General features: G+C 38.6%; 1 protein-coding gene across 2 annotated transcripts in view; it reads left to right on the top strand.

The window, feature by feature from the left end:
- ryk (receptor like tyrosine kinase) overlaps nt 1-25,801 on the top strand; it is a 48,089-nt gene that overhangs the window by 15,133 nt on the left and 7,155 nt on the right. Inside the window, exons 2-15 of one of the 2 annotated variants that reach the window (XM_015055132.1) lie at nt 423-544; nt 631-730; nt 2,376-2,504; nt 4,058-4,120; nt 4,457-4,598; nt 5,886-5,986; nt 8,515-8,598; nt 11,179-11,304; nt 15,084-15,170; nt 16,653-16,722; nt 17,920-18,052; nt 22,672-22,781; nt 22,884-23,043; nt 24,366-24,502. In XM_015055132.1, coding sequence (XP_014910618.1) covers nt 423-544; nt 631-730; nt 2,376-2,504; nt 4,058-4,120; nt 4,457-4,598; nt 5,886-5,986; nt 8,515-8,598; nt 11,179-11,304; nt 15,084-15,170; nt 16,653-16,722; nt 17,920-18,052; nt 22,672-22,781; nt 22,884-23,043; nt 24,366-24,502 — 1,564 coding nt within the window. The remainder of the gene's footprint in view (nt 1-422; nt 545-630; nt 731-2,375; nt 2,505-4,057; nt 4,121-4,456; nt 4,599-5,885; nt 5,987-8,514; nt 8,599-11,178; nt 11,305-15,083; nt 15,171-16,652; nt 16,723-17,919; nt 18,053-22,671; nt 22,782-22,883; nt 23,044-24,365; nt 24,503-25,801) is intronic. The other variant, XM_015055133.1, reaches the window with a different exon arrangement.

Here is a 25,801-nt window from a genome sequence, read left to right as displayed (position 1 = left end):
GTGTGTGTGTATTTCCTAGAGCAGACATGTTCAAACCTTTTGTCGCAGTGGGTTGAAGCTGTCAAGTTCAAAGTATCTGTGTGCCACAAAAATGACATAATATTCTTTTAGTGCATAAAAAATGGGAAAACTACTTTATTTTTTAGTTCTGTTTAATGATATAATAAATGCACAATATTTGACTAAAAACAAATAAATTAGTTTACAGATAATTTTGGCAGATTTTGAAAAGGATACAAACATTTCCATATCCAGGTTCAGCATCAGAAGGCTAACAGCGCAAAAGGGTGAAACTGGAATCTGGTTAGCCTTCCTGTTATCTGCTGGAGGTCTTGCTCTCTCCTGGCGTAGAATAATGACATTTGATATTTTATATTATTTTCCACTCTGTTTTAATCATTTGTAACTTGTTTGGTCCACAGGTCTGGATGCAGAGCTCTACTACGTCCGAGACGACATGGTGAATCATTACGCTCTCTCCTTCAACATGCCTGTGCCCACTGAGACTAACAACCTTTACTTCACATGGTATTCCAGGTCAAAGGTAAGGATTCAGATCCATGTCTCCCTAATTACCTCTCCAAACATTAAATATTAGTATGCTTGTTGATATTAATTTGTCATTTAAAGGTCGACTACCAGCTTGGATTCTTCGTGGAGAACCCTGCCGTCCTGAAGACTCCAGGGAGCAACATCTCCAGTCAGGGGGAGGTTCCCCGCATTCCCTCAGGTCCATAAAACGTTCCATGTTTAGTTTTATTGCTCACCGCGTTGGTCACATTTAAAACACTTTCAATTTGCATAATTTAAAACCATGACCAGGATGCTCATTGTTAACTTAGTTTATCAATTCCATGTTGGTTTGAAACCTTTGCAGCTCCAGTTTTTACCATGAAAATTTGCACTCTGTAAAATTGTTCTGATTTATCATATGAATACAGATTTATTTGATAGAAATTTATAAAAATAAGGATTTTGATTGTTGTCTAAATTGTTATTGTCTAAATTAACCCCACTGTGTGATGTTAATTTAGAGATACTTGTAAGGAATTTTGCTATATTTTCAAAATCTACATGTGGAAGAAATAAAACGAGGGGGAAAAAAGCCGACAAGTTCTGCACACGCACGCAGAACGCTAGTGAATAGCGTGAATAGTTTGACCTTTGTAACCTGCCACAGGGCACTTTAAAATGACATCATGTAAGGCTGAGTGTAGCAGAAGTAACTAATACTGCCACCTGCAGGTTGGAGTTGGCAGTTACTTAAACTCAATGTCTTTTGACCATTAGCACAAAAATAATTGGGAATCTGTTGAATTTTGGGTAAATTTCTGCAATTGTGAAAAACTGGAGGGGTTGATGAATATTACGTTTAGTAGAAAAAATATTGAGCTTTTAACGTTTTTCTGTTGATCAGAGAGAAATATTTCAGTCGGATTAGGTCAAAAGCACAGGTAAAAACTTCTAGTGAAAAAGGAAACTGCTGCTAAGAATATTTCATCTGGAAGAGCAGATTACCAGGTGAGGAAGAACTTCAGTGTGAAAGGTTCAGTGACGAAGTGTTCATGATGTCCTCTTCTGGGGAGCTCACCAAACTCTTGTTGCCACCAGTGCAGAGCTTGGTGGTATCTGGTTCTCTGTGAATAGGTCATCAGTTTGTTACCGCATCTCAGAAATGACAGACTGAAATGTTACAGGAAGGACAAAGATGAAGGACAAATTCCTTGCCATTGTTTGAGACATCTGGGAAATCATTTGTTGCGAGAAGAAAAGCTGAATGCTGCAGTGAGTCCAGCTCTGTGCCAGCAGCCTTTCATCCTGACACAGTCCATGTGTGGGGTAAGGGAGTTGGCTTCCTCAGAGGTTTGCCCAAGAGCACTGCCATGACTAAAGAGTGGGATTTGGTTCAGAATCACAACATTAAGATGTTTGACTTGGAGTCATGAAGCTCTGCTGAAACCCTGTAATCAGTTGTCAACAAGCTGGTTGATAAACTGTAATCAACTCCAAGCAGCTTCAGGAGACAGAAGGTCGACGGCGTCACTCAAGATTTGTCCCGCCAGTCGTACGGCATAGAAATGCTCCATGACTGAGGCAGCAGTGTAGCAAAGTTGATTTTTGTCTGGTGAACCGTTTTTCTCCAAACGATTTAAAGCTCAAACCAATAAAAAAATAATTAAATTCTACATCAGGGATCTGCTGCCTGAGGCTCCTGAACCGCAAGAGACTCTTCCATAATGCTCCTAATAATTTTGACTTGGGAAAAAAAGAAAAAAAAAAGTTTTGTAGAGTCTAGTACTCTGTCATATGTATTCATTTCTCTTACCCACAGACATTGTATGTGTCTTTGGCTCATGTCTGTGCTTCCTCTACAGTCTTCAGGGTGGACATCGTCTGTTCAGAGAACGTGGATGAAGAGGCGTTTGTCACCATGCAGCTCAACCTGACCAGCCACGCCAACTTCACAGTGCTCAACTTCAAGAGGAGGAAAATGTGCTTCAAAAGTACGAATTCTGGTTCTGGTTAGAGTTTCAACAAAACTGAGACAGTGGAGCTGAGTCTGTTGTCTGGATGAGTTTTTTTTTTTTTTTTTTTTTTTTTTCCCCTTCAAAAAAAAAAACAAGGAATCTTGTTCCCATTGTATGGCAGGACAGCTGTGGTTGCATGAATGAACTGCAAACATTTATGATCTGTCATTATGTTGGATCATCATGTGCATTTGGGAACAATGCCCTGTAAATGTACTCACACCTCTTGAACGCTTTATGATTTGTTTACAAATGAACACAAACTTTAATGTGTGGATAGCACATGATCCAACACTATGCTTGGTTTTCAAAATATGCTTATTGAAGTGGTTTCATTAAGGATTAATGCCTAATGGAATCACCTTTTACTTCTAGTACAGCTGCTTATTGTTTAGAGATATTTCCCTTTGGTTTTTACACGTCAAACCATAGGTTTTAAAAGAGCAGTGTTGCATAAAATAATATGTTTTGAGCTTTTCATCATGTTACTGTAATGTTATTCCCTCATCAAAAACACATCTGGAGTGTTGCTTTGATTCTTTAGTGCATGTTTGAGAAATCCTTTAATATTCTTTAATCTGTGGAAAACGCGTGGCTGGAGCTATCCCCACCTTCAAGACGAAGCTCCTCCTCGGAGCTACAGCTTCAGAGCAGCCCTTCCCTGCAACTCCCACACTCAGCTCCTTCAGACTACCCAGTAACAATTAGCAAACACCTGATGGAACTGCATATCTGCTGAGCTGATTACAAAATCTACTTCTCAGTGAAACACTGGTAAAAGTGTTGTTAAAGGGTTAATAGAGGAGCCACGTTGTGATGACTTCCTGAAGGTGGAGTTTCAGAAACAGCAGGAGTTTTTAAAGAAACAGGCCCAATTCCAAGGCTTAAATTATGAAGTCAAACTCCTTTTTAATCATATTTGATATGTACAGCATTTTATAGCATATGAAAGATACAAGGTTTCCAAAGCCTCAGCATTTCATCCCCACAGCACGACTCTGCCTCCACCATGCTTCCCTCTTCCCTGATGAACATTAGCAGAATGACAGCCATCCCCTTGCACTTTTTCTTTTTTTCCAAAGTTCAAATTACATACAGTCAACAATTAGATTGTTTATGAAGGTTGCCTGGATTTTGTTTTGGGTTGTCGGAATATAGATTGCAGATTTTCATTTGTACAATAATGTAAAAGCATGAAAAAATAATGAAAAGCATATAAAATTGGGTTGATAATATTAATCGATGTTTTTTCTGCCTTGTTGCTGTATGTGATTTGGGTCCAAATTGTCATGTCAGTGCATCCATAGTGAAAATGTTCAAGGGGTGTGAATACTTTAGCATGGCATTGTAGGTGGAGCAGATAATTTAGTTTTTCTTTACTTTTTAATAATTTGGTTCCATGAAATACATTCGTTGTATTTCTTGTCAGCATTCTGCATCTTTTAATTGCATCATTTAATTGACCACATTCATGTGTTACTCAGGTTTAATCAAATCATCTTTCCTAATCTTTCTTCTTCTCCAAACAGGAATGGACTCCAACTCAAACATTCCCGTTACTGTCAACAATAACAGCGCGACCACAGCGGGCTGTAAGTAACCGTACCTCCATCTGCTCCAAACTATCAGAGCGAACTCTGAATGGCTTTTCTTCTCCTGGGGCGTCCATACAGACTCTTTGTGAGAGTAAGAAAGCACCGTTAGTGGGTTTGTCTTCCTTTTGCTGGGTTAGGATGGAGGAATACGTCCTAACCCACGTTTTTAAAGTAGTGACATTGGACTCAAAGTAAAGTCTTAGAGGCACTTAAAGCTCTGCTTTCTTATTCAAGTTTGTACTTTTTTTAACAAAAGCTCAACACTGTTAAACACTGTTTAATCCTCACCCAGGTTTTCTTTATTTACCGTCATCCTTTTGGGTTTTTTAACAGTTGACGGTGTGGCCACGCCCACCACCTCCACCCAGGTGTTCTACATCAGCGTGAGCGTCTGCTGCATCGTTATATTTCTGGTGGCCATCATCCTGGCCATCCTCCACCTGCACAGCGTCAAGAGGGTGGAGATGGAGGACAGGTTGGAGTTTTCATCCACTTGTGCTCGTCTATAGCAGTTAGAGCTCTGATAGGCACTCACCTGAAATGCATTTTATGCTTAATGCAATTAAGTTGGGTCCCAAATAAAAAGCTAAAACTTTCAGATTTAGCTAAAACATGTTGGGTTTATTCATTTAAAGCTGTGATGCAAATTACTTTTCACTTTGAAGCTGCTTGAGTTCAAAGGAGGAAGAAAATCAGTTTAATCTGAGCCTTTGACTTTTCCGACTAAGTACTTAATTTTTTTAAGACGCTTCACCTGTTTTGCCTGGAGTTAAACTCTGCTCACAACTCAGGAAGTCTCATTTGATTTAAAATCGTTGAATAAATATTTCTCTATTGAATTATACTTCCCTAATTTCTTCTTGACCCCCAGTTGAAGGTTCATGATAGTTTCGTAATTCCTCTGCTACCTTCTTCAAGACTAACAGAAGAAGGTAGCCTACCTATTGTTGACTCGGTAACCTATCCTATCTGTTGTTGCTGAAAGAACCATAAACATTTTCTGTTTCCTCCCACCACATCCACAAGATTCAAGGTATTTTATTGGGATTTTATTTGCTAGAACACCCCAAAGTCTAAAAGGAAGAAAAAGTAGAACAATAATGATACATGATTCTTTTGTTTCAGACAAGTAAATGTCTGATGCTGCATTTTACCATTTTTTGTTTTGAGCTGGATCATAGAATATTGTACCAACTCGTACCACACTTGTGCTTTTATTTGAGAAAAAAAATAACTAAGAGCTCATATGTAAAAAAATATGTTTCCTTTTTGCATAACTTTGCGGTTATGCAGAATGATGCAGTTTGTCTTCTCATAAAATCCCAATAAAATAATTACCCTGCTTGTTTTTTGAATAGTGAAATGGTTCAGGAGCTGTACATGCATTAGCAGGGCTCTGCACATTGTTAGGGTCTAAAAATTAACATAGATTTTCAATAGAGAAACATTTGTGACTTGACTTTCTAGTGCCATTTCTATTCCAGTCCCTCCAGGAAGTTACGATGTCGCGATCGCAACTATTAATGCAAATACATGCAACCATACATGTTTTTATTGTGTTTCAAATATTTATTTATTTTTTTCGTGAAATGTTTTTTCTTTTGGAAAGTGCCTCGAGTCAACATTTGCTGTAAATTGGCACTATAGAATAGAATAGAATGACCTGAATTGGATTGAAACTAAATAACAGAAACCAAATCAGTGTTTATTTTTATCTCTGCTGTTTGATCACCTGCGTCATGTTTTCTCTCCTCTGTGTCAGTGTGAGCGACAGCGGAAGCTCACAGGGTCTCTCTCAGCCGTCCACCCAGACCACTCAGTACCTGAGGGCCGACACGCCAAACAACGCCGCTTCCGTCACCAGTAAGGTGTTCTTGCTCCATCTGTACTGTGTGTGCGCGTGCGTGTGTGTGTGTGTGTCCGTGTGTGCGCGCGTGTGTGTGTGTGTGTATGTGAGAGACCAGATGCATTCGGCTTTCACACCGTTATCCTCCACATTAGATTAGATTAGATCCATAACTCCGTCCGGCGTGCTATTTATTTATTTTTTTATACCGTCCCTCTGCCAGCATCTGCAAACGGCAGATGCTTTTCCAAATCTAATAGTTGACTGAATAACACAATTGGCCTCACTCGGTATCATATGATGACGAACGCAGCCGCTGCCAAGGTGTTTGTCTTTCTTTTTGTGGCTGTCAGCCCTGTGACCTCCTCTGCTCTTTGCGGCGTGTAAATATCAGCACCATGTGCTTCGGATCAGGCAGCGGTTGATGGAGGGGGGGAAAGGCCACCTTTTCATGCCAGACCTGGCAGGAAGTGATCAAACTCCTACTTGATGCGATTACAGAACCTGCTGGGAAAGATAGACTTGTGCTAACAAACTTAAATGCTACATATAAACAAAACAACCCTGAACCTTTCTGAAGCGTCGGATTTGGGCCGTTTGTTTGAGTGCAGATGTGATGAACTCTCGCTGGTTCTACCTGAGGATGTCTGGATCTGTTCAGTCCCTCCGCCAATACAAACCGCTGTGAAGTTCATCATATTAAAGGGATCGGGGGGGGGGATGCCATTAACTAAAGACTTGGCTCTTGACACCTTTAATTTATTAGGCAGGTTTTAATGAGGTCAAAGTTCAGACTCTGGTGAACTCTTGTGGGTTTTTTTTTGTTCCATTTCATAACTTCTAGTCTCTTTCATCTGCTAGGCGTTTTCTTTCCCCACTCATGAGAAACACAGTTCTAAACTGGGTTTAGGAATTGACCCTCGCCACATTAATGTTTCCTCTGATTTCTTTAGACTTGATTAATTTATCTATTGACCATCACTAGTAATAAAACTGTTAGAATAAGGAGATTTTAGCATCACTGAAAACATGTCAGCGTTTTTGGCCACTAGATGCATGACAGCAGTCATTTCTTTTTTTTTTTTTTTTTTTTTTTTTTTCCTGGGTTTGGATGTTTTCCGGATTGGTAATTTGCTGCAGGTGCCTCAGTGGTCTGAAGGTCAGAATTATTTGATTTTCCATTGTGGGTCACACCAGATACTGTGCAGCGCCAAAGTTTCCACTCTCCTTGAACTTTTTTTTTTCTTTTCTTTTTTTTCTTATTTTGCAACCATACCTTTCAACGTTTTTTGCTGGAATTTAGTAAGGCATAACTGTGAAGTTATTCTGATGCCCCGTAACAAAGTCCAGCCCAATTGAGGACCTTGATTTATTTTGTTTTGCGTTATCCTTGATTCTAATAATTAAACCCGACCGCAACGTGACTTCTGTGTGTGAACAGATTTCTACAACAAAGCGACCCACATGCACAGAAAAACAATGTAGACGTCACACAACAGTGCATTGTTTACAGAAGTAACTATGTTTATGGATTGGTTTTTAAAGTTTATTCAGCAGTGGCCGACGGTATCGAAAGAAGCCAGTGAAATGGAAACAAAATCAATATCAGGGTTTTTTTGTGGTGCATTGACTGCAACTCCTGTAGAAAAGTCTGTTTCAATGTGTAGTCAGAACTAAGAGTGGTGGGGTTGTGACGTGATGCGCTTCAATGACACGTCTTTCATAAGTTCGTAAATATAATTTTCAGTCGTTGTTTATGTCCTAATTTACAGCGTTTTGCTTCTTCTGGTGCAGAATTATGACGTAAAAATCGGATAAAATGCGACGTGACCGTTCAGACTGCAGATGCTTTGAAAACAATCGGATACGTACCCGACTTGGTGCCACATGTGGAAGTGGCACAGATCTGATTTATTTGTTCAGGGGTGTGGGCCGTGTAAAGTTGGGAATTGGGCCATTCAGACTGCTGCAAAAAGTCACATGTGGGGAAGAAAACAGATTTGGGCCACATTTACCTGCTGCATGATTGTAGCTTTAGTTAGGAAATATTCAATTGCATGTTGGGATTTATTCTCTCTATAAATGCAGCTGTTCATTGAAGGCCTTGATTTGTTAGAGAACATTAGTGAATCTTAAATAAGATGAAAAGTGACTCTTATATCCTCTTCTTGTTTGTTACATGTGTTGATTCAGCTCTGCAGAGGTAAATCACCTGCTAGATTAACTGGAATGCTTTACTTTGAGAACCAGTGATAAAATGTCAATCATTGATCCATCACCGCCCTCTTGTGGATTAAATCTGCATTTCACCTTTTTGCCTTTTCTCTCTGTCTTATACCAATACAATTAACCCAGAGCTTTATAGTGAAATTCACCCCAGCATGCTCAGTTTAACGGATGTGTAAGGAAACTGAAAATCAGATGTATTTACGTCCATTTATCCGTTCAGGTGCCGTTGTAATTTGTGTGAGCAATCCTTGTAATTGCTTATTTCTCCCTTTCTTTCTCCCTCCTTCCACTCCCTGCCTTCCCCTCCTGTCATTAGACAATCACCCTGGCTCTGCGCCCATTCTCCAGCTTGCTGCCTCCTCCTTCCAAAACCCAGGTGCCCCCCCTCATGAAACCAAAAGTAAGTTCATTAGGAAGAGGAATCAAAAACACAACGCCGCAGCACACGCTACGCTATTGCCACACTTTACCAGCTCCAACAAATGCTCCCTCAGGGCTTCAGGAACTCAGCTTGGCTTGGATAAAAAAAAAACAAAAAAACTCTGATAAGTCTTAACATTTTTTGTGTTTTAGTTTTTAATAACGTGAGAAAATTCTGATGGCACCAATGGACATCAAAGAATAAAGATGTGTTCATTTAATTTAAGGATTCACCAATCAGACTTTTGAAACCAATCTCTGAATTTCATAAAGCTCTTAGTATTAACAAGATTCAAATGATTTTTAGGCCAAAAATGTTTTTCTTAAAAGCTGAACCAGGTCACAGGGTTTTGTCCTGCTGCATTGTTGAAAATATGCCAACGCAATGAAAATGTCCCAGATGGAAGACCTGTAACGGGAATAAATGTTCCACACTAACACATTCATGTTTTATCTTTTATGAAATCCTTTAAAAATGTCACTGTGTGTGATTTAATGTTCCACTTTTTTAAATAGCTGCACTCTTGTCTTGGCTTGTTCAACCATGCAGTTCTGACCACATAATAAGCCTTTAGTTCTGAACAGTCCTCAGTTGTATAAAGCAAAGGAGATGCCACACTGTGTGAGTGTGTCTAAACTAAGACAGGGTTTATGAATAGTTTTAAACAAAGACGAGATGATTTTAGAGGTGCTGTTTGAGCGACGTTTCCCCTTGTAGACCAAATAGACTCTATCTTCACTCTAAGATTTCCAAAATGCTGCCACCATTTTTAAATCCTGCGTTTTCCATAACTGAGATCTAAAACTCAGAAGGAGAAAACGGATCACCTTTACTGCACCTTTTTCATCCTTCCTATCACCTGCTGCAGTGACGCACCATGTTGCAGCTGACATTCCTGACTAATGCATATGCTCTGATGCCATTTGTCCTTCCTCTGACTTCATTTTTAAAGTAACTCAGATATTATTAGATTTGAACACCTGAGAAAGATAACTTGTAAAAAAAAAAAAAAAAATCCAAAATTAGCTGCTTCTAATTTGCTGCTTGTAATTTAACACACATGTGGAAAGAACACACTCGGTTACGGCTGAAGTGATTAATCATGATTAATCAATTATTACAATAACCGTTGAGTAATTTAGTAATCGATTAATCGACATTTGGAGAATACAAACTCAAAAAGAGACCATTGGCTAAGAAAACACATTGAGAGCTGTTAAGCCAAAACTGCCCAAAATTTGTTTTAAAAAATTTTTATTTAAGATAAATTCACATTTTTCTGTCAATCTGTTTTACCCAGAATTATTTATTTGCATCTTTTTTTGCGATTCTAAAATTGTATTTAAAAAAAAAACAAAAAAAAACTTGAGGTTAAATGAAAAAGTTCCAGTATTTTTTTCATCTGATTTTTCGATTAATCATCAAAAATAATTGCTCACTAAAATAATGTTTAGTTGCAGCATGTCTCAGAACCTTTTTATCTGAGAAACCAACAGTTTTCTTGTTTTTTCCTGCATAAATCGTCCCTTTTTCAGGGGAAATCTTCGAAATGTTGACGGAGCGAACAGAAAACAGAAATCCATCTCTGATGTACTTTATTGTCCTCTTCCAATTGTTTACACATCTGCCTCAACTCCAACCCTCCTGTCCAGTGTTTGTTTGTTTGTTTGTTTTCTGTCTTGTGCCTCGATTTGACTCCACCTTTGTTTACTCCTCATTGCAACAAGGTTGAAATGAGTGTTGATGTTGTAACCTCTAGGGGGCAGCATCAACCTGTTTTTACAAATGTGAGTTTTCTTAAATATTCTTCTCAATATTAAGCAATGTCTTACTGTCATTATATCAGCTTTCAGATGATATGTCTGCATACATCATCTGTTGTTGATTTTTTATTTTGTCCACTTTTGTTCTGGTCAGTTTTCTTTAAGAGTTCATCTAAAATACAGTCTTTTGTGAATCCCTTCAACTTTTTCTGAACAATGATACACTTTAAAGTATTTTTTGGAATGTAATATGATAGATTTCTGCAAAGTAATGTAAGGTTTTTAATATAAGATTTGAATATTATGATGTGTGTCTTTTCAACCCCTTTCAAATAAAACCCAGTTTTCATACCACTTGGAAAAGCAAAACAATTCAAGTCTAGTTTTTCAAATCTCTGCAGTTCAGGCTGGTGGCGCAGATTTAATAGTTTCAGGCTGCAGATGCAAAGAAGTGAAAACAAGCCGTCGCTCATCATCGGCATCCTGAAGATGAAACGTTTGCCGTTTTCCTTGACATGTAAAAGGTGGGGGGAACTGTGTAGGCCTGCAGCTAATGACAGTGCAGACACTGTGGAAGATTATGCAACAACATTGCTGTAATACAGGACTTTGCATGAGGTGGCTGATATGCAATATGCATGTAAGTACAGCACGTCTTCCTGAGTCTGTTTCTTGTAATCGCTGGAATTTATTTGAATTATAGCAACTGCTTCAGCGATCTAAGAAGAAAAGTCCACCACGCTCAGAGAAAGCTGTAACGTTTGCGCAATAAGAATATTTCTCTTTCCTTTCACAGGTTACCCTTCGCTCCGAATAGAGAAGAATGACCTGAGGAGCGTGACGTTAATGGAGGCCAAGGCCAAAGTGAAGGACATCGCCATCTCAAGGGACAGAGTCACGCTGCGAGACGTCTTACAGGAAGGTATCCGTCTCATAGTCACAAGAAGTTAGGACTGAGAGTTTAGCGCGTTAATTTTGACTCATTAATTACACAGACTTTAACGCTTTAAATACTTTGATGCAATTAATTGCATGTTTGTTCCCCAACATACAAAGGTTCCTAATCCTTCTCTGCTACACCCGCAAATCTGACGCACATCCACCAACAACACCGATGTTTAGTGGGATTCTCTTGGCCCCCTAAACATGATCTGATTGAAAAGACTGGAAAACACTATAGTTGAGTTCCAGTTGTGCTAAAAGCAGTTAGCCTATGAGTAAAGCTATTCAAGCCTTAAATAGCATCTAAGCTGCAGCACAGACGTCCCCAATAGTGATGTCAGCCAGTTCACATTTCTGAAACCCCTGAAAGCTGAATGAGTACAACACTCTGCTCCAATCTGAAGGTTGAATAACCTAAACAACAGATTGAAAACAATATCTATCTGTTGTTGAGCTCATATGTCTATTTATTCAATAATTACCAGCAGAAGTTGGTTTTGAACTGAAAATATTCCTTATTTTGTCGATAATGTTAGATTAAAATGTAATTAATTGTGATTAATTAGTTACAGACCCTGCAATTAACTCAATTTTAAACATTTAAATCAGTCTGCCTGTACTTTAACTTTAGAGGTTAAAGTACAGGCAGAAATCAGATGGTGAAATGTAACTAATGGATTATAACAATGTAGAGCATCCTCTACACACACAGGTCTGGATTGGTTTGGGTAGATTCTTTTCAAAAAGTGAGACAAAGCAAAAACAAAACTCTTAAGAGGTGAAGACTTGAGCTTTGTAACACAAACTAAACCAACACAGCTCTGCTCTATAAACACGTTTCAGCTGTTAAAATGTTTAAATTAATGAATTTTATGTATGGATTATCACAGAACCCACTCAGGCTTATTGTGTAGCACATGGCCTTTTAATAACCCCTTCCAGAATTGATATGAAAGTTGTTGACGTTCTCTGCAGGGGATGAGCGTGCCTCATCAGATTGGTGTTGATGAATACTTGCCAGGAACAGTATGTAACACACTGAGGGGGTGGTGGGGGCATTGACGTTCATTCAAGCTTCCAAACATCTTTCTTCAGCTCAGCAGAAATGCAATCACAGCTGCTGTGGGCTTCAGTTTCATCACATACAGCAGTCACTCTGTTTACAGCGTGTTCATGGGATGGTTATTATGGTGAACTTCCCTTTCTGGACATCAGCCCTACACTGGGCCGCAGTTACGACGCATGAATCACCAGGAACGTATACAACTCAATCCATTAGAAGTCTGTGGGTGTTGTGTTTTTTTTTTTTTTTTTTTTTCATCACTTCTGTTTTTAAATGTAATGTGGGAAGTAGGCAGTGTTCAGATCAGCCTTTGGCTTTCCTGTAAATGAACAGCAACAAAAAAAAGTTTTAAATATGAAACTCATTTCCAGTCATTTTTCTTTTCAGCAAAATTATGTGGCGACTTTGAATTAACTCTGAAATATACTGATGTTTCCCCCAGAAAGCTTTTACATGCTTTATAATTCTGAAATTGACACTAAACAGAGAATATTGGCAGCCAGTTTCTTAGCGAAATCTCATGCATCTGTGTGATGTTTAGCTTTGTGCACTTTTCTGTAATCAAGGCTGAAAGGCTCACGAAATGAAATGACAGAGTTTCAAATCTGAGTTTTGCATTTTGATTTTGAACACTTATAAATGATCTGGAATGTAGACAAGGGTGACATTTTGCAAAAAGTGTTCTTTTATTTATTTATTTTAGATTTTCCCTTTTCTTGACGCATAATTCCTATGCATTCTGGAAACTGATTTTAAATTTTAGTATTTTGCATTAAATGAAAGAATTTTATGTATGGATTATCACAGAACAACAGAAACAGGATTTCAGAAAAAATAAGTGCTTTTTCCTCTGATTTAGATAAAGTATTGACTTTCTGCGTTGCAAAAACACAAAATCTTACCAAGTAATTTTGGTCAAGTTTCTCGCGCAGACAACTTGGTACACTTGAAGTAAGACATCGAACTTAGAGTAACTTTTTCCTTAGTAGTGATGAACAAGTACTAGTTCCATTAGCAGATTATTTCACTTATAACACTGGAAAAATGTCATGTTTTAACTTAAATAATTTGCCAACAGAACTAATGCTTGTTCATCAATATTAAGAAAGTAATTAGTAAATACAAGGTCCTCTGTCTTGCTGAAAAGTTACTTACAAGTTTTCAGCAAGACAGTGCATATTTAAATATGTGCACTTGTTTCTAGTGCAACTATTTAAATATTTGCACTAGAAACAAGACCAAAAATACTTGTAAGATTTTGTGTTTTTGCAGTGTCTCTTTGGTTTGCCACATAAAAACTTTTTGAGCCAAACTCGTTAATAATTTTGGTTTTTAATTCACTAACACAGGGGTCTTTTGGAACCGCCGTTTTGTCCTCAATCCAGCTAAACAATTTTTTGTCAAAAAAAAAAAGCACTCAATTTGCAACTGAAGAACAAAAAGGGACAACTTTAGAAAAAGAGAATATTTATTAAACTACTTGTGTTTCTTTGTGGTTCTTTGCATGAAAACACCCAGAAGAAAATTCACTATCCACCAAGAAAGCTAAAGCTAGCATTTTATTTTTGTTGTTGTTGTTGTTATGTTTGCATTGTGAAACATTGCTAAGCATTTTTGGCCAAAGGTATGACCTCTTTTCAACCTCTGGATTCTTTATCTTCTGCATTTAACAAACATTATGTAGATGACAAATTATTTAGTTTTTTTTTTACATTTTGCTTTCATTTTACAAATAAACAGACTTTACAATACTGTTTAATAATTGTTTAACACAACTTTTCACTGTTTTTCGTCATAAATATACTTAAGTCAAGATGTTTTTCATTGTAAACAGATTTCTCATCGTGTAGCAACATGCTAAATATCCCAGATCTGTTCCTTGCCAATGGCTTCGCAGATTTCCGCAAATAAATAAAGCCTCTCATCAATTTGCTCTGACATATATGTGATCTGGGTGCTTTGTTAACTTTGTTAACTTCCTGTTACATTGTGAAATATAACAACCACAGACCTCTTACTAAATCCACATAAAACTCCTGAAAATTTGAGCTGCAATGTGACAAAATCTGGAAGAAAAAAAAAACAAAACTTGAGAAATCTTGAATAATTTAGCAATGTACTATAGAAATCAATTACTGGCAGTCGAAACACGAGACTCCAAATACGTGACATACAGGGCTGAAGGGTGAAGGAGCCTGCAGGTCCAGACAGGCTTGATGAAGACGGTGCGGAGGGGAGGGAGACACTTAAACTCTAACCCTCTTCTCCAGCTCCGTCTCGTTTTCCTGTTGAGACTAAGGCTCAGTTTGCCCCCAGGCTGCCATTTGTTTTCTAAGTTTATGTAGATGGTTTATGCTCTAAAATGGCCTCCGAAATGTCCCCGGGTGGTGATGTAACATTAAGATAATGAAAGCTAAGCCCCACACACCCCCCCGCCTTCCCACCGCTGTTTCTTCTCACCACAGTGTGCGCATTTCTGCACCGTCCTAAGTGATGAAAGATCCAGTTTTTCAGTTTTCAGCTAAACTCGAGCCAAAGCCCCGTAATCCCTCCGTACAGACAAAGCGTCTTGGGCAGAGACGCGTCCACACTCTGTCCACAGATCAGCTGGTGAGCGAGGTGACCTTTCAGTTGATGAATGCGACGCCTCTGGCCTCCTCGCTCCCATTGAACCCCCTGTGGTTTGTCTCTGTCAGGCACTTTTGGCCGCATCTTCCACGGAGTGCTGCTGGATGAAAAGGACCCCACCAAGGAGAAGCAGGTCTTTGTGAAGACAGTGAAAGGTATGTGCTGACTAATGCCGTTTTCTACAAACAGAGTGGGCAATAAAATGAGTCAAGCACGTGCTGTTGGGAGAAACATTTTCTGCCATGAAAACTTAGAGCAAGAACATCTGTATGAACATCTCTAAATAAACACACATCTTCCAGAGACCCCATCTTCACTCTATAGCATACTAGTGGTAGCATCATGATGAGGGGTAAAGATGGTTTCACTGGAGTTACATCCTGGTTGTAAACCTGGCAATCACAGTATGACCAAAACAAAACACAAATTGTTGATTAAGTGCGTTTGGGTGAAAGAAAAGGAAAAACTCAGATCACATTTGATTAAATGATCCCACATTTTGCAGATTTTTCATTTAGCCTGTGAAGCTTATTTTATGCAATGTTAGAAATACAATAGAAAGCACACATAAATAATTCAGTTTCTTTTTTTAAAAATAAGAAAATAAACATTTTATTTCCTAAAATGCAATAAGAGCATTCCTCTAGTGAACGTCTGATTGTAGCAAAGGTTGCATCTGCAGCTCAAAAATGTGAAACATCAACATGTAAAAAGTTGGGCTTTTTCTGCTCAACTTATTGATATAGTGTAGGGCTGATCTGTTTAGGCTTTTAATTAATAAGGAGGGTTTTTTTAAGAATTTGAACCTGGTAAAGCTAAAACTGCTATTTGAGGAATTGTGGGGAAAAAAAAGGGTTTCATCTTAAATTTTTGTACAATTTTGGCTTAATTACTGCTCTGAATATTTTGTCCTTTAAGCAAATAGCTCCCAGTTATCTCCAGTTAGCAATTAATCTGTTACTAAATCAGCTGACAGTTATTTCAGTAATCGATTCACAGCCATAGTCTTGACAAGTAAATGCTGCGTTTAACATTTTGTTTTCTTTATGAGCAAATCCTGGGGATCCGCTGTACACTGGACGCGGTGTCGGACAGAATTAGCCTCTGCTAACCTAACGGGTTTGGCAGAAAACCAGATCTGGATCCAGTCCAATAAATGAACGGTCAGGCTGGACAGTAAAGGACTCTGAAGTCATTTCCACGCTGCAGGTTTGCATGTCTGAGAGAGGGCTGGTGCTCCGGCCAGCTTCTTTGTCAGCCGCATGTGTCAGCTTTCTCTGCCAGCTTCCTCTTGACCTCTCCGTTCTCTGGTGTTTACTCAGAGTGGGGTGGATACCACTCTGTGAACAATATCCCCTCTACCAGTTATGGCTTTGTTAAAAAATCCTTGCTTCCGTCTCATGTACCCCTTGGGAAGGGAACAATAAGTACCAGACGAAGCCAAAGCTGCAGACACTGATTAAAACCTGGCACAGGTCAGATTTCCCTCTGAAGTTTCCCACTACAAGAGAGGAGCTCTGCAACAGAAAGGATACGTTTATTAAAATAAAGGTTTTTTCACTGCTGTAATTCTCTTTACACATTTACACATGGCTTTAGGTTTCCATTTTTTTTTTTTTTGTCCGATTCTTTTTCAGATCATGCCTCAGAGGTGCAGGTGACCATGATGCTCACAGAAAGTTGTAAACTTAGAGGACTTCATCATAGGTAAGTAGGAGCAGCCAGAAGGAGTTTTAATGTTTTTGCTGAAGTGAAAAAAAGAGTAAAAATCATAATGTCACCATATATGTGCAAAAATATGAAGTGAATTAAATTTCACTTTGTGCTTGTAAAACAAATTTGCTTTTTATATTGTCATTATTTACAGTTGTGGGGAAAAGGTAAGTACACATGACGTTTTAGAGCATGTGCATTTTTTTTTTCTTTTTGCTTACCTACACCAGAAATCGTTTATACATCTATATGTGTTATAGTCACACTTTCAGGTTCTCAGTATTTTCTTCTTTGTACTCTGTCTTTGTGCAATAACAATAAAGTAGAACGACTATTCAAAAGGAGAAAACATTGAAGGCAGCTGCTATTCTTCCAGTGAGTTGACATCCCAGTAAATCCTCCACTAAAGATCAGATGATGACTGCAAAGTTTTTAGAAATGGTAAAAAAAAAAAGAAAAAAAAAAGAAAAACAACCAAGAGCTCTTTCTTTGGCTCTGCAGACATCAACCATGTTAGATCGAAGCCATGAGACTTAAACATTCCCTCCACAGGTCTTAAATTTAATTCACAGTAGTCTTCTAAAGGTCTTTAAAAAGTCTTAAATCTGACTTGGTGAAACCTGCACAAAGCCTAGTGTTAAACCGTATGTATTCTTATCAGTAAAACATTTTCTAGCAACATGATTTCAGTTCACTTCCTATGGTCATCTGTTTGTTTTGTAGCTGGTGGAGGAACACCGCTGTTCTTACACTCCACACCCTTCTGATGGTGTCAGAAGGGCGCGGAGTGTTGACCCTTTCCTCATACTTTGCCTCAACATTTGAGAATAAATAATAAAAAACAAACCTAACAGCAAGAAAAGCCTAACACAAAACCCATAAAATGAGGAGTTGGACGTGCATTTTATTCCTGCTGGTCATTTTCTCATTTCCTTCACTGACTCCGCTTTACAGCAGCGTCAATCCTCTACAAGGTTACGTGTTTCTCACTAAGATGCTTTCATGTTCCTTCTGTGCTTCCTCTTTGTTGCGTTAGCGGTCAGCACATTCATAAGTTCCCCAACACATCCACCCCCTTCAATGGTCTGGATGACCTCAGTTGGCAGTGTTGTTTTTTTATCTGCTGCTCCTCCACACTTGCAGTAAATCTGCTGAGTTATTCACTGTCTCCATTGTTCTGCCTTTCTTTAGAAACTTGCTCCCAATATGTCACGTGTGTACAGAGGAGGGAGAGAAGCCCATGGTGCTGCTGCCCTTCATGGCCTGGGGCAACCTCAAGCTCTTCCTGCGCCAGTGCAAGCTAGCTGAGGCTAACAACCCTCAGGTGAGGCGTTTGTTCACAGTAGCTTTAAAGCCGCTTGAAATAATGATGATGATATGTTCAGGTAAGTACAAGTCATGTATGACACCACACCCAGGTTATTATTCCTAACCAAACTGAACGAAATACGTAGGGGTGTCGCAATACGACCTTTTCACCTCACAGTACGATACGGAGATCTCAGATTTGGGTAATGGCCGATACAGCTATTGGCTCGATACGATATCAGCATGATTTGTCCACACTTTTGTTACTTGTTTTGTTGTCTAGAAAAGGTGTTACCAAGTAATATTACGCTAATAGAGAACAATAATCAACAACAATAGCCGATATAAGCAGATACTCATTTTTTGGCTGATATCGGACCGAAACACCCCTAAAAATAACAAACTGAAATTGAGGAAACATTTCTAACTGAAATTAATAAAAATTGCAATTAATGGAGAAAAACTGACTGGAAATATATCTTGCATATCTGAAACTAAAACATACTGAAACATGTATTTATCAGCCTTCTGATCCGTCACAAGCACTTAACGTCAGCTACTGGCAAATTACGGCACTCTATGTTCCTGGCAGCACTTACGCTGCTCCATAAAATAACAACAGCCAAAGTCGGGATAAAACGCCAGTCAGTGGTTGTTCAACAATAATTGAATCCATTTCTTAAAATGATTCAGTAACCAAGTATTCATTAACCAATCTTTGTATTCATAATCACGTTGACCAAAAAACTTAAAGCAAAAGTAAAAACAGAGTGCCTTTAGTCAGAGGCTTTTTCAAATTTGCTGTAATACAGACTGCTAAAGGTCTGTATTAACCGAGTTATTGAAATTCTTCAATAACTCTGAAGAATTTTGAATTAATGAGTTACAACGTGTAATTTAAACATTTTTTATAGAATTGAATTGAAAGTATGAAAAAACTAAATCTGCTCCTGTAGATATAATAAAAACTAAACTGAAACTAAACAATATTTAAACAATAAAAACTAGCAAGCTAACTCTAAAAACTAAATAAAACCAACTGCATTAGTAAAAAATAAAAACGTCACAACTGAATTATAATGAACTATAATAACCCTGCAGCACACTGAGACATCTGATACAGTAAAAGCTCCTCAATTAGACGTTTCAGGCTCCTTCAAAGTGTCAAGTCTGAAAAGCATTTTTGTGTTTCAGCAGCAATCACCACAAAAGTAGCAGCTAGAGGAACTACCGTTCACACTGTTATCACAAACACTGTTTATATAGCCATAAAGCCGGTCCTCGGGGGCAGAGATTTTCACTGCGTTCGTACAGACAGTCAGGCTTTTGTGTAGCCAAACCTGCGAGTCTTTGATGCAGTTGGCAAATGTCCAGCTCGGATCCAACCACTCAATCAGCTCCACAATACAGATTTAGCAAACATTTCGCAATCACAAGATGAAGCTTGCCATCTGTTTGCATTAATCAAAAGCCCTTTGTGAAGGTTCAAACTACACATCAGCCACCTCTCATTTCGCTGAGTGCTTTTGGCACCTAAAAGAGACAGATACAGTTTTCTGTAGTTTTCTTTTCTGTTATATAAATCTATAAACTTTTACTAGTTTGGGGGGGTGATCCTGTTTTTTCACCCTATTTCATTTATAGTTGAAACTAAATGTTTTGTGTAACATATAACAGTTTTATTCTCACTATCAGACATAAAGTCACACTAAACCTTTTCTGTTTAAGACCAAAGTAAATAACCAAACTAACTTGTATTGCTCAGTGACAGAATTATGATTTTTTTGGGATTTTTACTGTAACGAAACGCAAAAGATTAACATTACTGTGCCTTTAAACAGTTTAAGAAACCCTGTTTGATAATAGCAAGGACTTGCAGGTTTCTTATTTAACTTGTGGGTACATTTAAAGAACAATTTTAAAGCAAACTGGTAACTTTTAAACTATTTAAACTAGAGGTGTGCCGATCGATCGGCCACCGATCATAATCGGCCGATATCTGTGAAAAAGTGTATGATCGGTGATCGTCGGTCACGGTCTCTTGTTGCCGATCTCACAAACCGATCACCTGCATCTCATTTCGCAGCCTGCCTGTGCAGCTGGTCTCCTCTTTCCTTCACACTGCGCAAACGTGTAGCAACAAATCCTAAGCGATGTGGAACTATAACGCACTGAGTGAATGGGGAAGTTTGCAGCGTGTTGCTGCGGAAAATTGAAGCGCGTCAAAATGCATCAACACAACGAAGCTAATATGGAATAAAAACAATGAGATACTTGACGGAGTTTGGCTACATCGAGGCTCACTGCAGTAAAAAAGACATGGAGGATCAGATAGCAGGTAAAGCAGCGCACAGCTACAAACACTCACCCGGATTAGCATGACGGTCAGAAAGCTAAACAAATAACCTGGAAAATTATTTGTCTTCGAGCTGCGATGTCAGACGCTGGTTCTGCTCTCCTGTTGAACCGCTGCTACGCTACAGAGTAATATTTCACAGACGGAGCTTCGCTTCTGCTCCACCTGGTAGTGACTCACACCGAACCTCTGTTTGAAGCTGCAGCATCTAACTTAAAAAATAAATTTTACATACGTATTAAAACTTTGCTCTCTTAACATGAAACAGATAGTTTCTGAAAAAATAATCGATCTCCTCCCTGATCTGCATAATTACTCCGCTCAGTCAGAAACAGCCAATCAGAACTAGCAGTAATCAGCTAGCCGCCATGCTATCAGGAAGTTTTCATTCAGTAACTCAGGATTGTTTATTGTAATGGAACCTGTTTTTGCCTTTGAATGTTAAGTTTTATACTTGAATTTTTATGGCTCTTTGCATTATTTAGCCTCTTCAGAGCCTTCATATGTTTTCAGTCTATTAAAGATAGTATTATCAATAGCAGTACAATTTGCACAATGCCTGTTTTGTTTTTTTCTTGGAAAAAGTTATTAAAAACAAGTTTTTGTCTAAATTAATGTGAATTCATGGTTCCTTTTTCCACATAATGTAACCAGTAGTGCTTATGATTAAAAAAATAATTATTATGTGATTGGTATCGGTGATCGGCCCTCATGGGTGATCGGAATTGGAATCGGCAGGAAAAACCCTGATCAGCACATCTCTAATTTAAACTAAGTGTTGCTTGGTTGTTTTTCACCTTCAGTAGCTGATATTTCACTTGTCTTCGTGCGCTGTTTGAGTTTTCTTTTTTTTTTTTTGTGATGAGGTATGATTTATTTTGGTTTCATCTCACACTCCCTTGTCTTCCGATAGGACATCAAGGAAAATGCACTGTGTGTGCGTGTGTGTGTGTGTTCCTGAGCCAAGGATTCATTTAATTGTACTAGATGAAAATAGAAATGTACACTTGGACATGTGGCGTTGTCATTACTGAGTTTCTTTGAAGGTGTCGTCATCTTCTCAGCTGTGGTGGACAGTCATGCATGTTAAAGGAACACACCACCAAACACACCCATGCACTTCACAAGTAGCATAGGGTACAAAAAAAAACAGAACAAAAGAAATTTATGCAACTTCTCAGAAAGGGAAGAAGTAAAAACAGCAAGATTTGACAAACAATCCAATTGAATTCTCATCGCGTCAGTGATGTTGAAATGTTTTGCAATATTCCTCAAAATCACCAAGTCAGTGTTTCTTTTCTGATTAAAAACACTAGATAATATTATGGTGAATTATTTTCTTTTTATGTGTTCAACAAAAAAAATTAAACATGTGATATCAGAATGAAACATAGAAAAGAACATTATTGTATGCCAGTAAAAGGATGTCAGGTGTTTGCCTAAATACAAGAACAGTGTGCCATTTTCTAACCTCTTTTGTCCATTTGTAAAATGTTTGAAAACACTTTATTTAACTTAATGAACGTGTGTTCAATGTGTATTTTTCACTAAAAAGTTTCTGGTTTGTAGCTCTAGAATTTCATGAAACCAAAAACAGTAAAAAGTCTTAAGCGTCAAAAAATGTCCATTAACTTTGCAACAGAATAATGAGTGGATCACGTTTTATTTTTACTCTTATTCCATGCAGGGTCTCTTCTCGTTCTGTCTTTTTTAATCTGACTGTAGGTATTTAGGAAAGTGTGCCATGTCACGTTTGTTAGCCGTTAAGAAAAATAGGTTGTGCTAGTTTTTGTTTTTGTTTTTTTCCAAACCCTATTATTTATGTTTCAGGGAGATATTCATCTGAGATATTACAGCGACAAAAAATTATAGATTTTAAAGCAGAATATGCAAGAACTTGTTCATTTCTAAGGCTTAATGAGTTCTGAAAGTCTGCAGAAAGTGAAACTGAGACACAGCATGGACCTCTACTAAGGTTGCAGATTATTAAGAGAAATACTTATTTAAGGCAATCTGAATTTTAAAAAATGCATACAAAATTGTAATAATTATGTGCTGAGACATGCTTTTGAAACATTTTGAGCTTTGAACAGAAGTAGTCAGCAGGTATGTAGTGCTCATCTTTGACCCATTACAAAGGAAACGCAGGAAGTTCAATACACATCATATGTTCCACCACATTAAAGTCCCATCAGCTGTGCTCTGTTCTCCCTCTTGTGTTTCTTCATCTCCCTCTCATCTGCTCGTTTTCACTCTGCGCTTCTCCCATTTCCTGTCAGGCCATCTCTCAGCAGGACCTGGTCTACATGGCCATCCAGATCGCATGCGGAATGAGCTACCTGGCTCGCAGGGAGGTCATCCACAAAGACCTCGCTGCTCGGAACTGCGTGTAAGTGGCAACAATTGTCCTCGCTGATTCCCATCATGCTCCAGTTAAGTTATTTTTTGGGTCGGGGAATGCCTAAACCCTCCCTTTCTTGCCCCCTGACAGCATTGACGACAACATGCAAGTGAAGATCACGGACAACGCCCTCGCTCGGGATCTATTTCCGATGGATTACCACTGCCTGGGGGACAACGAGAACCGTCCCGTCCGCTGGATGGCCCTGGAAAGCCTGCTCAACAACGACTTTTCCAGTGCCAGTGACGTGGTAAGAAATCCACCGGCAGGTACGGCGTTTCCCGTACCCGAGGGTTTTAGTTTATTTTCAAGAAGCGCGAGGCTGAGAGGACCCATCCAGGAAACGGGATCAATTGTGTTCTGGGCATTCTTTTAACAGATGCTCATGGTTTTAAAAAGGGGAAGGGAGGCGCAGAAAAAGCCCACTGTGTGTTTCTGCTCCTCTCCTTCCTGTTTAAAGATGGCAAGCAGCAACACTTAGCAGATCCACAGAGACTTTCACTCCAGCCAGTTGCTCACTTCCATCCTTCAACATTCCTCTTATGGTCATGCTGCTCCATGATGCTTACAGTTTATAGAGGCCCGGCATTACCAAGCAGCTAAGCGTCTGGGGAAGTCCTTACAAGTCTCTGTGCATCACCGTTACACACATCCAGTACATACTCTGTACCTTTACACCACTGGGTTTCACACACCACATTGGAAGATGGATGTGATCAGAGAGTTACTGCCACACTGCTAAGAACTTGCTGGAAATGTTTGCAGTGGCCGTAAGCAGTGACGTAAGAGCAGGCTTTATTGTGTATATCATCATTTCACTCTCGAGGGGTACAAACCATCTTGTACAACTTGACTTTTCTGGGTACATGGTGTAGACCAATTCAGAAAAAGGACGTGTTCATTAGTAAGTGTACAGCAATATTTTTCGACACATTGAAAGAAAATGATTCAGTTTTTTTGCCGCCCCTGTAGGCCATGGCCATATCACCCTGGGTGTTAACCATAAAGGCCATGTTAATGAAAAAAAAAAAAAAAAAAAAAAAAAAAACTGCAGCCTGAAAGACAGTATTTCCTCAGTTCCAGGAGCTACAGTCTGATTAGTTTTATTGAGCTAACTGAATCAGCCTAATTAAAGCCAACCAGTTAGATCTGGGCTTCTGGTCCTGAAAAGAATCACTAAATCAAAAATAACCAGCAATCACTAATGAAGTGAGTGCAAGTTTGTTTTGATGAACATTTTTTACTTTTAGTCTCTGAAAAGCTCAGCACGAGAAGCAACAGTAGCCTGATCACTCTGTGTCCCTTCTCACAACAGCCGCCCTGCAGTTTAAACTTTCTGTCCCTCAACAAAAACTCGCTGTGGTGATTTATATTCCAAGGACATTTTTGACATAATTTCCTCACATTGTTCATGCCCTCTTATTTCAAAACACAAGAGGGCACCGCCGGTTTTCCGCGTCCATTAAACAAATGGCGATGATGTTTATCCTGTAAAGTGAAAACATATGGAGGCCAACAACTTGTGATGACTGGAGCTGAGCGGTTATGTAATCATGCTCTGTGTGTTCGCAGTGGGCCTTCGGAGTGACGCTGTGGGAGCTCATGACGTTGGGCCAGACCCCCTACGTTGACATCGACCCTTTCGAGATGTCGGCCTACCTAAAGGACGGCTACAGAATAGCACAGCCCATCAACTGTCCAGACGAACTGTGAGTTGATAAATTGATTGATCAATTCGTTAATTGAGGTTTTATAGGGAAACTCTGCACCTTAGAAAATCAACAAAATAATTAATTGATGGGAGGACAATGAGGGGCTTTGGGACAGTCCAGAACTAAATCTCCAAGTGTGTGGATAATCTGATTGGTTTGGAGAACTTTTCCAAACAACGCTGACAAGTCAATTTCTAGAAAGCCAATGGAACTGAATGTTGAATCAAAAGCAAGTTCAACAAAAAAGATTTTTGTTTGATGGACTTTATTTCACTTTGCTCTGTCCTCCTGACAGATCTGTTTGTTTTTTACTGAAACTTTACCTGAGCAGGATTTACGTCATGTGAAAGATGAAAATGGCTCTGAATCTATTTTAAATCTAGGGAGCATCTAGACAAACACAGGGAGTGTACTTGGTTGTTTGAAAGTCTATTTTGAGAGTTCACCTAGAAAATCTTTTATGTTTCATACATTAACCAAAATGCAAAGTATGTTTAAAGTACCCTCTCCAGCATGATTCAGATAAATAAAATGAAGCTCTTAATATTAATATTCTTAAATATTTTCGAATAGAAAATCTGAGGCAGGAATGTAAATAAACTAAACTAAAAGCACCTCCATTTAATCACAGTGAAACTCCAAAAGGGAGAAAAAGCATGGTGCAGCTTTAAGTCAAAATGGAATCGCAGCTTTAAAAGTATTGTTTATGTAACTATCTGTTATTTAGGACTTTTTCTGGTATAAAATTGGTTCATTCAGATATTCACAACATTTAATTCAGTTCAGAAATTTTTTATTTATCAAAAAGGAAAATTAAATGTTGTAACTTAAATGATCTTCAGCTGTTGTGGATGGTGATGCTTTGGGCAGGAAGTATCTCTCTAGCAGTCAGTGTTGCAACTAATCTGTAGAAGCCTCTGACTAAAGAGTGGCTGTTTGACAGCTTCATGACTTTTATGACATTCTAACAACTCAATATAATATTCCACAGTAATGTGTCCCAGATGACATCATCAGTTGTTAGCTAGCTCTGCTAATACACCGTACTCGCTTGTGCTGCTGCTTTTAAATCTGGTCATATTGTTTGCTCAAAATGACCATCTGAATGAACAGAGGTCATGAAAATAATCAATTAACCCCCAACCACACACATCTTTTTAGTTTTTCACACTTTATTCTTCCTTTATTTAATATTTTTAAGTCATATTTCATTTATATAGCATTTTTAACAGCTTAAGTCAGTGGTTCCCAAACTTTTTTTTCTGCGCCCCCCCAGTGGTTTCCAAACATTTTCTG

This window comes from Poecilia latipinna, unplaced genomic scaffold (assembly GCF_001443285.1).
Source record: "Poecilia latipinna isolate Pla-1442-1.1 unplaced genomic scaffold, P_latipinna-1.0 Scaffold1297, whole genome shotgun sequence".
In the NCBI taxonomy this organism is placed as follows: domain Eukaryota; kingdom Metazoa; phylum Chordata; class Actinopteri; order Cyprinodontiformes; family Poeciliidae; genus Poecilia; species Poecilia latipinna.
Note: the sequence above shows the minus strand (reverse complement) of the source record. Positions and strands in the feature narration are given on the sequence as shown.